This window comes from Xiphias gladius, chromosome 24 (assembly GCF_016859285.1).
Source record: "Xiphias gladius isolate SHS-SW01 ecotype Sanya breed wild chromosome 24, ASM1685928v1, whole genome shotgun sequence".
In the NCBI taxonomy this organism is placed as follows: Eukaryota; Metazoa; Chordata; class Actinopteri; order Istiophoriformes; family Xiphiidae; genus Xiphias; species Xiphias gladius.
In genome coordinates this window covers 22686197-22698767 of record NC_053423.1, presented here as the reverse complement: position 1 = coordinate 22698767, position 12571 = coordinate 22686197, and the positions used below count along the sequence as shown (strand labels likewise).

The 12571-nt window shown below is 43.7% G+C and overlaps 1 protein-coding gene across 2 annotated transcripts; it reads left to right on the top strand.

Annotated features, from left to right (window-relative positions):
- Positions 1-1036: 1036 nt before the first annotated feature.
- LOC120785913 (C3a anaphylatoxin chemotactic receptor-like) lies at positions 1037-10963 on the top strand. Of its 2 annotated transcripts, none has more exons than XM_040120894.1 (3): positions 1037-1140; positions 6644-6830; positions 8034-10963. In XM_040120894.1, exons 2-3 carry the CDS (start codon positions 6651-6653, stop codon positions 8946-8948), a joined length of 1095 nt encoding a protein of 364 aa, XP_039976828.1. In that variant the 5' UTR covers positions 1037-1140; positions 6644-6650; the 3' UTR covers positions 8949-10963. The 2 variants fall into 2 exon arrangements, with proteins under 2 accessions (XP_039976828.1, XP_039976827.1); XM_040120893.1 differs by lacking the exon at positions 1037-1140 and adding an exon at positions 5025-5338.
- Positions 10964-12571: the final 1608 nt, after the last annotated feature.

The following is a 12571-nucleotide window of genomic DNA, read 5'->3' as shown; positions in this document are numbered from 1 at the left end:
TCGGACTCGACCGGACCCTCGCAGGCTTTTTCATTTGACCTCAGTGATTCTCTCCCTGCAAACTATGTGTACCTGATTTTTATAAATAAAGAAATCTCAAAAGTAGCGTCGACGTGCTGTGAATCGTTCTTCTCCGCTCACGAGGTGCAAGGGCGTGATACACGACAGTGGCTTTGTTAATGGCTGGGAGAAGTCTGCGTAACGATTGCTGGCAAAATTTCATGCCTTCACCTGCCAATAACAACATTTGCTTTTATTAATAGTTTATGTCAGCGAGTGGCACCTAACAGCTGAAAATTGGATGAAAAACAACCCCAAAAAATCCAGTTTAAAAAAATACTGTGTGGATCAAAAAGTTTTTACTTTCAGCATTTATTTGTTTTGCTTTTTGTTTTTTACTACTACTACTCAGGGGGGCCGAAATGCATTCGCAACAGCGCCAGCAACTCGGCTGCTGTTTGGTGGTCTCCGTCATGTGGTTGCCTTTGTGTCACCGGAAGCCCGTTGCGAGACCACATCCACCCGAAGCAGCAGCAAAGGGTGACGTGCGGGAACATGAAAAAGGTCTGCGTTTAAATCACTCTGTATTACATAGATGATACTGTAACTCGAAGCATGCGTCACTTGGACAAGTCCTCCGTGTGGGATAATAAAGTTATTCGCTGGAATAACACAAGGTCGTTGGCACTGTTTAGAGAAATCCGATTGGCTGAGGAGACTGAGGAGGAAACTGATAACTCTAAAGATTAGCACAAGTCGGTCATCCGCTTTGTGTGTTTATACATCTGTGTGTGTGTGTGTGTGTGTGTGTGTGTGTGTGTTTGTGTGAGACAGCAAAGAGAGGCAAATTGAGTGTGACCTTGTGAGAAAAAAGAGGAAGACGAAGCCAGACACACATGGCATGAAATGAGAGGGAGAAAGAGGAAGGGTCTGTGGGCGTGTGCGTGTTTGTTTTCAGCTTTTGGGAATAACACTACTAGAAGTAACAGTGAGGGGAATTTCACTGTGCAAGAGGACACACACACACACACACACACACACACAGACAGAGAAAGAGAGAGAGAGCTCATGAAGATGCGTCCTCACTTCTGCCTCTGATCACTGAGGGTGAAGCAGCTGATCTCAGTTGAACATCTACAGGTAAGAAATCGGGACGTTTTCAGGTTCTGATCCTCTGATTTCACAGAAGAGCTTTGTTGAACATGTAGTGGCAACAATAAACGCACGGGTCGCTTGATGTTTTTCCCGTTGCAGAAACTGCGGTTTTGGTAAACACAGATATGGGTTTTTGTTTTCAAACCTTGTCTCCCAAGAAATTGTGGTTTTTACAGTACTAACTTGTTTCTGCCAAATATGTCACGTCTGAAGCATAATCGCTGGCCGGATTATGTTTTTTGTCCAGTCAAGGAAGAGCTAGACTTTTGTGCTTCATGGAATTCGTAGTGAGCTGGTTGGGGTTGACAGTGCAGCGCAATGTGAAAGTTCACATTGGTGAAAGTTCGTTGATTTGGGGCGAGGAAAACATTAAGTGAACAGGTCCGGTCCCGTGTCTCCGGTCGGTCTCCGCAACGCCACTGTTGAACCAAAACCACAATCTCTCCCCGAACTAAAGTGTGAATGCCCGAACAAAACCATAAACGGTTTCATCATGGTTCCGCTGCAACAAGAGGATATTGTATGAAGACGAACGAACGACACTTTAAACGAAGGTTTTTGAAAATACCTGCAGATGCACTTCTGCATTTCAGGAAAGAAAAAAAGCAAAGATTTGATAAAAGTCTGAAAAAATAAACCAAACTTTGCAAAGTCATTATGTTATCTTCTTCTTCTTCCTCATATTATCGGTCTCCGATTTATCTTTCTGGGTTTGTGGGATGTGAGTTGTATGACTTTATGACCCATTTTGCGCTAATTTGGTGATGTTGAGGTCAAAAGACATCTAGTGTTTGTTACTTTTACCTGTTTCAACGGCACTTGCATAACTATATTCTTAACAGCTAGTTAGGACCTGCTTTACAATAAATTAAAGCCGGTGAAATGAGAAAAAAAAAACCCACAGTTGTAGCTAGACTTGTGGTTTTGTCAGACGGAGCAGGACTCGGGACTGAAACTGTGTGTGGGGGATGAACTGCTGTGTGGTTAGCAGCGCCGCCCAGCGCAGCGACGCTAACAGACCCTCGCGGTTTCGTGCAGTGCACCGGTGCCTTCTGTTGAACGCCGGTGCACGCAAGCCTGTGTCAGAAAGAAAATGGTGGTATTTTGACATTTATTGGAGAGAGAAGCAAACAGGAAATGGACAGTGAGAAAGAGGGGTATGACATCCAAGGTCCCTGGACGCCTACAGAGCTCAACCAGGCCACAACAAGAACAGCCTCCGAAAACATTTCGCCTATGAATTCCAAAACAAACAAAAAAACAAAAAAAAACAAAAACAAAAAGAAGACTGAGGCAACTCCATCAACCGAGCTAAGACTAAGCATCAGGTTAACTTTGATCAGAACTAGCTCATGGGAAATCATCATAGTCAAAATGGGGGTAACAGAGCAAATTTTCCGACGGTCTCTCCCAGAAGACATTCATAGTGTTGAATTCGCTTGTTCACATGAAAAGTGACAGAAATACTGGTGTCAAGAATAAAAAAGAACGCTAGGCAGAGGAGCTAAAACCCAGGCCCCTTTCTCACCTCCGCACAGCGGAGCAGTCACTGCACGCGGCGGGTGTGAACGTCAGATTGTCCCATTTCAGACACGCACCCCTTGCTGTGGAACCCGTGTCGGTCTCGCGGCCTGCAATTTCCCTGGGTCGGGCCCAGTGACACATCCAATCCCTCTCAACGTGACACAAGCGTGGACTGAACGCCATCAGATTAACGTAAAGGCGGCAGCAGCGTGAAGTTAAACGCGCGGAGAGAGCGAGACAGAATGCGGAACCAGATTTGCTTTTTTTCTCTCTGAGATCAATCAGTCGTCGTCTCTTATGCTCTAATGCTAATAAACCAGTCAATCAAACAGTGTGAAAGAGCCAAAGGAAACCCCCCCCACCCCCACATACACACACACACGAGCTTCCTCAATCTGTCTGTAAATGCTAGAGAATAGATCTTGCAGGGTGATATTGTGGTTTAAGGTTGATCTCCTTCCTGCAGTCGAGCAGAAACCCAATTATTTTATGCAACGGATTACTATAAATAACATTTTGGGTGTCTTCTCTTTCTTCTTTCTTCTCTTGGAGGTTTCACCTCCATATTATTGGTTTAGATGGCGTAATGAGACATGGAATTTACAACCTGTCTGATCACCTGTAAAGGTCTCAAATCTGACTGCCAAAACACACAAACACGTAATAACTTACCTTAGGCTGTGTAAGTAACTACCTTGCCTAGTATCATCAAGTCATAATTTAATCCTTTTTTCATTCCGTTACTCCTCTTTCTTCCCCCTAAAGCAGCTTCAAGGTTGGGAAAATCCTCTTGTTGTAATTCCAGACTACTCGGCAGAGCCACATATACAGTCGATTCTGTATCAGCTTATTCCAGCTCTTTCGGAAGATCCCGTGAAACATTCAAACCGGAGACAGTTTGTTTTCTGCCGCTGCATCAGTTCATCACGAGGAAGTACACATTTTCCTCAAACTGCCCGAACGTCTGCCACATTTGGAAACTTTGAGATCTCTGACACATTATGACCTAGTGGGTAAATGAGGTTCAGGGCTTAATGTCGTCACGTTGTTAGCCGACAGGCACGGGTCCTGCTGTCTGATCATCGACTCGTCCACTCATCCAGCTCTCCAACGGTATAGGTAGCAGATGAAGTTAGCTCCACCTTCACGGACTACGACATTAAGGTAGCACCTACGTACGCATTGGTGCATCGGTGATAACGATCGGCAGCATAATAACAATAGTCAGTCATAAGACTTTTTGAGTTTGTTTTTACTTGAGTAAAGCGTGAAACAGATAAGTGTCACTTGAAATGCAGCATTTTGTATGGTGTGGTATCGTTGCTTAAAGGTGCTCCGCTGAGTTTTCTTGCACAGTAAACAAACACGTTTATCTCTAAATTCAGTGTTTCTCACCAAAACGCACCGTGTGTGGTCTTTAAGTCCAGCAAGCATGTTGGCCGCACTTCCTTTCCTCCTTGTTCCATTTTGAAACCTGAATTGTTTACATCGATCTTTACTTGCTGGCCCTTCTGTTTCTTCCCTCCCCCTTGCTGCCTTTCTTGGCACACCGCAGCCTCTGTGGCTGTAAAAAGGTGGCTCTGTGATACCACTGGCAGAAATGTTTGCAGGAAACCAAACCAAATGGGGGCCCACTCACAAAAAGATTGCTCCAAGATCGCTACTAGGAGCGAAAAACTCCACAGGGTACCTGTAATTAGATGATCTAAATACTTCTTTAAATGCTTCCAGCAACAAACTCCCCCCCTGAACTTCGTCACATGCTCCCTTGGGTTCGTCAGATTATTTAGGTCACCTCTGCCCCCAAAAATACTGATATTGCACAGTTGAAGGAAGCTGTTCACTTGCTTCACAGCCTTCCTCATTTCCCCTTCGAGGGCAGCAGCCTTACTTCTGTGAACTGCAGAAACTACCTCAGTGCTTGTCTGCTGGACCCTTTCTTTTCCTTTGAAGGTCAACTGCATTTGCTGTCACCGGTGAGCTCACTTTAAATTGACTTATTTTCGGCTAAAAGGTTTGCTGTTTTCGGGTCGGATTTCACTACATGTGTCTCTAGGTCTGATAAAAAGGACTCTGACCACAACGTGAACTGTCTGAAACCTGCCGGTAACTGGTTGAGCCGATAATACACCCACAACTCTGCGTCTGCATTTTATTGTTGCTCTCATGCTCAACAGCTGGTCTTCACGGCCCAAAAATCTTTGATCTGACTGTAACTTTCTTCATTTTCATTTCAGGGAAAGTCCTTTTTTTTGGTCATTTATGTCAGAATTTATGGCACTGTTGTGAAATTGAGGTGCACATGCAGGTTCTTTATCTTCCAAAAGTGTGAACATGTTCATTTGCAGTTACAGGTTACAAACCCTGATCTTTCCCTGACGTTGTCCAAAGTGCCTCTGCTGCCCCGACCCAACCGCAGACGGGACCGTGGATGCGAACTCTGGTCTCCGGTGTGTCAGTCGCGCGCTTCATGGGCCCGTCATGCCACCTCCTTGTGAATGTGGCTACATTCTCTGAACATGGATTTAAACACTGAATAAGTTTATTAGCTGTCGTGGAGGTTTGTGATTGTTAAGATGCTCGTCAACAATTCTGAAGAGAAGAACCTCCGCTGTCTCAGTTGCAATAGAGGTGACATTACTGTAAAGGAGAAGGCAAGGTAGCCTGACCCACATCTCTCTCACACACACGTACTGCAGTTGTATTGTAAGGCCGCGCAGACACACAACTTGACACATTCTCACACACTGAAGCACAATGACTCAGGCGCCTACATCTGACTTGTCAACATCACACACACACACACACACACACACACACACACACACACACACGGTTTATTCACAAACCTGCGTTGATTCATACAGTCCCCTAATGTCTATTTCCAGAGCATCATATGCAGACAGTGATCAGAAAGTTTGACTTGTTTAAGAGACGCCGAGTCCTATTTTTTTAAGAGCTTGTGACTCTTATCGTATTTTCCTTCGTCAAAACTGTCGGGAAGTGGAATGTTCTTAGCATGAAAGTAAAGGAGGAAGTGACCCAAATCCACACAGCATTGGTGAATGTAGCTGCTAAAATAGACATGTTCTTTGGCCGATGAACAACCTGCATTTAGTCTCCTCGCTGCTGCGGTGAAAAATAAAAGAAAACAGGAAGGAAACACACCAAACTTTCTTCATAACCCACTTACTACATTTAATCTCTTGCTTCCAAAATCGAGTTTATTTTCCCCTTTCAAACATGCGACAGTAAGATCATAATGATCTGAGTGATGGTTGGGTGTCTGTCAGACAGAGGGAGAGCCAACCTGACTCGCATTGTCTTGTTAGCTGGTCTTGGTAATAGACCCGTATGAAGACTTGCGGCTGTCACTCTGTGTTTCAGCTGAAAGCATGTCACACAGGTTAGCCCCTTGCCTGCTGCGTCATTGCCTCTTGCTGTGTACAAGTGCATTATGGGAACAACACCCTCTCCTAACATTCGGCGCTACTGTCCAGGGACCTGCAGAGAGCCATGATCGGGTCACGGAGTCAGCTGCTTTGATTTTACTGTATTTCAGCTGCATTTCTGAGGCGTACCGTGCGTTTTCTGTGCTGTCGTTGTGTAAAAAATTTACTCAACTTGTGTTTTTCGTTCTTGCCGGGGATAAAATATATTTATTGTCCAAATCCCCCTCAAACTCTCCTACTGTAACATCTGCTGAACATCTGGCATCCCTTAAAGTTATTTATGAAATAACACTGCCTTTGTTTTGTTCATTGGTGCTCAGGAATGATTTGAGGACACAAATGAAGTAATAAAGTTCTGTATCTTGATATAGCCTCTAACTGATCTACTCTGACCAACATGTCGCCAACAGTTCTCTGACTCACCGTCTGTTAGAAACAGGAGTTAATATAATGGTATATTTCTATAATTGCTTGTGTTATTATTATTATTTTTTTTTTCTCTGTGTTTGTAGCCACGCGATGTCCCCCAACGCCTCTGTGCCGGTCCACGTCCTCAGGTCCTCCAAGAGTGACCCGGCGACAGCGGTGGACATCGACGCCATCATGGACAACGTCACAATTGTTCTCTACGCACTGACCATCGTGCTCGGCATTACAGGGAACTCCATAGTGATCTGGGTGGCTGGATTCAAGCTCAAGGTGGACATAACACGTACAGTATATTGTGTTAAGCCTTAGCCTATTCTGCCGGCGGAGTACTGATGTAAAAGGATGTTTGCCCGCGCTGGTTGGAAAATGTACGTAATACATCATTAGTTATACTATATACACTCACACTGGCCGGTTCTCTGCATGGGGCACTTTTACTACTGCTACTTTAAGTACATTTTCCTGACGTGCGCTACATGCTTTTATTTAAGTGACATTTTCAGTGCCGGACTTCTACTCGTGACAGAGTATGTTCACAGTGTTGGTACGGGTACTTTTACTTCCTCCACCCCAGGGCTACACACGTGACATTGTGCTAACAGACTGCGCCTGAGGCTAAAGCTACAGTCTACACCAGCTGATTCATACAGAAGATATGGAAATAAGCAGCCATGTTTGTGTTTTGCAAGGTAGAGCTTTTTAGCCCAAGTACTATAGTAGGATCTTATGAATAAAAATGCAACTGAGGTGTAATTTGATCCTACTTAACTCTTGGATGGTTTGGATGCTTACTTTTAAAAAAAACAAGCAGCACAGCGGTTAGATTTATGCTTTTAGGTTTGCGTTTTCCATCAGTGCGCTTCCCTTTTAAAAGAGAAAATGGTTCGCCGATGAGAAATAACCGCTGAGTTTGGTAAACATGACAATATCCGATGCAAGTTTGGCTGGAGATGCTGGAGCGTTAAACTCACCCAAAACAAAGAGCAGAAAAGAGCCGCCAGGGTCACTCAAAACGCTGATACAGGTGCATCTCGCTCCTGAAGGGAGCACAGGTCATTTTCTAACATGACCCCGCAATCAAAAATGAGTCTAAAAAACAGACGCCACACTCTGAACTCTTGGGACACCAAGAAATCGCTCTTGATAGAGCCCCATGCATCGTGTTTCGGCATTTAGTGAAGTCAAAAGCTTGACGGACGCGCTGTGCCTATTGCCGAGGTATGATTGGACAACAGCTGTTTGGGGGTCTGGGTTAGTGATCCGTCAATTCTTTTTACAGTATACAAGATAAATTATGGCTGCATTACTGTTTTTTGACAGATGCTGTGTTGCTGTTCAATGGGGAGTTTTTTCTTTTTTTGGGGGGGGTTAGCTTTCAATACTTTGATCGATGTATGCGATACCTAATATTTTTCTTTTTCTCGTTTCCTTCTTCTTTGTTCCCGGCATGCTTTCTCTTTACTTCCTCCTCAGCCGAAGGTCACCAACGTGTGGCTGGTGAATCTGGCGATAGCAGACCTGATCTTCTGCTTCACACGAGTCTTTTCCCTCACCAAGAAGCTCTTCTTTGACCACTGGCCCTTCGGCATCTTCGTCTGCAAGTTCAACGGCTTCTTCAAATACGCCAACATGTTCTGCTCCGTCTTTCTTCTGGCTGTGATCAGTCTGGACCGAGCGCTCTGCGTCTGGCAGCCTGTCTTCACCAAACGACGCCGCAACCTGTGGGCCGCGAGGTTGGTGGCTGTCTGCGTCTGGGCCACAGCCATCTGTTTCAGCACTCCGTACTTTGTCTTCCGTCAAGTCTACCTGGGGAAGAACAACCTGAGTAAGTGCTCTGTGGACAAAAAGGAGGCAACAGAGGGGAACAACGGCACCAAAAGGGCTCTTTATTCCATCCGCTTCATGTGTGGCTTCATGCTGCCTTTCATGGTCATCCTCATCTGTTACATCCTGGCAGGCATTGGCATCCGACGCACCCGTCTGTCGGGGAAATCGCGCCCTCTGCGTATATTAGCATCACTAGTCATTGCATTCTTCCTGTGCTGGGCACCATACCACTGCCTCCTGCTGGTGAAAATGGTGGACAGCAAGAACAAGGTGGTGAAGATCTGGCACCCTGTGGCGAAGGGCATCGCCTACTTTAACAGCTGTGTTAACCCGCTGTTGTACTTCTGCATGGGGCTGGATGTGAGGGGGCGGTCCAGGCAGAGTCTGTCAGGGGTGTACAGGAGAGCCCTGGCAGACGACGTGGACGGACAGACGACTCATTCCAACGAACGCTCTTTGGACGACAGTACCGGTTCGAGACACACTACTGCTGCGGTGGCAGGAGGGAGTAAGGCGACAGGGGGTGTACCTAAAGTTCGAGTCTCTCCCAGCGAGCCCTAAAAGCCCGGAGGAGCGTACAAGTGGTTTTTCATGTTTTAACCGGCAGCAAAGTGGAAGTTAGAGCATCTCCCGTTTCCAAAGAAATAAGTCTAATCTATTGATTCATACCATCTAGATCATGTTCATGATTATAAAACTTTTCGTAGTATCAGTACTGGCTGACCAAGGGTGCCATGGGTGATACAGTAGGGTAGTAAAAGGTTAAACAAATTCCCCTCCCTCCAGGCATCAGCCGATTTCAGTTTACTTCAGTAAGGTACGAAAGTTGTAGAGATCTGAAACTTGCTTGAGGTGCATAAACCATCATGATCATCTCAGGAATACCAACGCGTGGTCTTTGTTTTTGTGTCAGAGGAAGACGATGTTATGATCCCCTCCTCTTTCGCTGTCTTTAACAACCACTGCTGAGTGTTCACTGAAGCGTAAAAGCGTTTAACTCTCTGACGCCCACATCCCCCATGAGGTGTCAGGCGTAAATACGCTGCTGTTCATTCTACATAGATTATTTTTATAACAGTGAATTCTTTATGAAAATAACAACAAAGCAAGGCAAGTTTATTTGTATGGCATCTTTCAACAAGGTAATTAAAAGTGCTTTATGTTTTGCTTGTCTAATGGATTAGATTTCGCCATGTAACACCCACATAAACCCACCAATACAATCATTCTCTACGGGCAACTTCTAGGACTTTCAAGTGTTTGAGAATTTGAAAGAAGCCACTGCTCCTAAACTGCATTGCTGCAAGTAACCGTAGAGCGAAGAGGCCGACTGGACAAATGTTCGCAAAACAAACATGGCATACGTCGATATACTGAGGTCATATTTCCCAGTAAAAGGTTTTTGAGTTGCGTTTTGATGAATGTAAATACAACCACAGATGAGAAGTGGAACTGTGATGAGTCTGGAGGAATAGGAAGAAAGGTGGAGGGAAGTGAGAGTATTACAAGGAAATAAAGTAATAACTTTAGTCATGACACTGTCTTGGGTGCAGAGAACACGCTGAAGGTGAAAGTCCATTGCATTTCAAATAACTGGTCACTTGGTTTCTATGCATATTTTCATTTGTACGTGCTCAGCAGATTACTTACACATCACAGGGACCTTTTATCTCACTGTTCTTTAGGTTTTATGGCGTTTCTGCTCTGCTGATTTTTGTAGCAGCAGAAACATGTCGAATAACATGGATTTAAGCTCACAGTGTTACACTTAACGTAACATTTTCATAATGTGATATTACTTTGTACATACTGCTATTAGTTTATATGCAAACTGTAAAATGAAAATAAAAGCTTTTAAAGTTGTGGGAATTTAAAGTTGTGTTTAAACTGTTTAATTGTGAAAAGGTGTCAACACAAACGCCAGAGGCTGAAACAAATTTAGCACTATTGGTGGGCCAAGTTAATAGTAGAGACGTTATCTGTTGTAGTGTCTTTAATGGTTTAAAGCTGAAAAATACAAGATCCCTCTTGAGTGTCTGTGTTTCACAGCAACCCTGTCTAAACTGTTTTCCCAATTACATTGTGTTAGCAAATGTAATCGCTGGCTGGCTTATATTCAGAGGCCAGGCTGGTCTCACCAAATTGCGTACGAATAACAGGCCAATTTTCTCAAACACATTTTTTTTTGGTTTTTCATGCCACATCATTTCTCTACTAGCACCTAACCCCAACCACAGCGGCACTAAATCACACGCGAAATGCCTAAAATGCGTAGAAATGGCATACGTAGTGTTCCCGAAAGTGGCCTGCTATTCGAACGCAGTGCCATGAGATCACACACAAAGCGTACGACAGTCACACCAGAGTCCAGGGTCTGCATCCTCGCTCACACCTGTGGCTCTGTTGAAGCAACAAAGGCATTTGAATGGAATGGTTTTGGTTAAATGTAATTAAACACATTGTGTCTGAAGTCACTGTGAACTACCAGACCAGGATCTTTCCCCAGATTTAATCAGGTGCTATGAGTGCCTCAACATAACCCTAAAAAGGTTGAGTAACCCTGTACTCACTACAAGTGACAAAGCTCAGCCTTTACGAAATTTGTTTACTTTAAATAAAACCATTACTTCTGAAAAATGCAGATACAGTATTTTTTTAAGAAAGGATATTCTGCCTAATAACTTATCAGTGTGGTATGGTAAGTTGCCTCCTAGTACTTAGTTCCTCTTCTGAAAAGCTGAAATGAGAGACGATATAAACAGAAAGATGAAATAGTGAAAAGAGGATGTGATCGTCTTGCTTGTCACTGGACCAGTTAAAAGGTTGTGACACCGTCATTTTAATTTCTTATACATCAGAAACATCTTCAAATTGCCCCCCTGCCTTTCAGGGGGGGTCGCGAACAGACTCAAATAACACTGGACTGACGTATGACAGTGTGTGCTACTCTCTTTCTCTTTTATCAGATACTCATGCACCGACTCAGAGTACAGTTTCTATACATGGCACACAGCTCACATCTACAACTAGCAGCACAAGGACGGAACTAATAATTACAGATAAAGAGAGAAGTAAAAAAGAAATATTCAGAAGAATTTGCAATGAAAAGAGAACAATACAAGAGCAATTAAATTACAAGGCAAGCGATAATCAGAGTACACACGACCAGTGTTATAAACTAACAGTGCAGTACTGTCTCAGGGGAAGTGACATAGTGTATATATATCTATATAATGTAATTAAACAGTGTAACATATTCAAATAATACAATATAGTATTATGGAGTGGAAAACATGTGGTGATATGTACAAATGCTGCTCTGTAAACACATTTAAAACCAGCACACTGACATCTGAAATACAGTAATTCAAGCTCAACAATGGAGCGAAGTACATAGGAAAGATCGCCAGGGTCAAAAGGAATGAAGGCTCTTTTCATGTTTTACATTGTGTTTGGCCGGGGCTGTTCAAACATTACAAACTGTGGATTTATCCAAACCTGTTCTCGCTAGCAGCTGTAAAAATTCAGTTCAAAGAAAAAAAATCATGCTGAAAGACTGTGTACAAACCGATGTTGTAATCGATGGTTATTTTCATTTTCAATTCCTGTTTTAATCTAACACTTGATCGATGAATCGTTAAATAAAAAATGTGGTGGGACATGCCCACCGCGGAAACCCAAAGCGACATTTTGATATGACATGTTATTACCAAACAACAGCCCAAAACCCAAACATATGCCAACTACCAATGACGTAAAAGAGATAAAACCAGCAAATCATCACGTTTGAGAATCAAGAACTAGTGATTATTTAGCTTCTTTGCGCCAAGAACCCCTCCAGGCATGTTTTATTACACATAAAAAATACTCTGTCATTTCTGATATGGTTTGTCCAAAAAAAAAAAGCTCCCTTCAAATTACATCCAATCATTTTTTTCATTAAAAAAACCTGATTCTATGAATATGTACTTTTTTTTTTCTCCTTCTTCTCTGAAAAGTTCTTTCTCAGAGTGTGTGCGCTGCGGGTTTCAAGTCTCCACATCACACCTGTTTAAGTTGCATACTTGACTGTTGATGGGCTCCAAACCAGCTGCGCTGTCACAACATAGTCTGGTATGTACATCCCTTACATTTTAGGATTCAGGACGAGCACAGGAAAACTTTCCCCCCTTCAGCGGATGAGC

Bases quoted from the DNA above. Each gene is read 5' to 3' on its own strand.
- LOC120785913 (XM_040120893.1), top strand. From the start codon at position 5,256: ATGCTCGTCAACAATTCTGAAGAGAAGAACCTCCGCTGTCTCAGTTGC. The intron at 5,339-6,643 runs GTAGCCTGACCC...CTGTGTTTGTAG, and splicing joins ACTGTAAAGGAGAAGGCAAG to CCACGCGATGTCCCCCAACG. The intron at 6,831-8,033 runs GTGGACATAACA...CTTCCTCCTCAG, and splicing joins TGGCTGGATTCAAGCTCAAG to CCGAAGGTCACCAACGTGTG.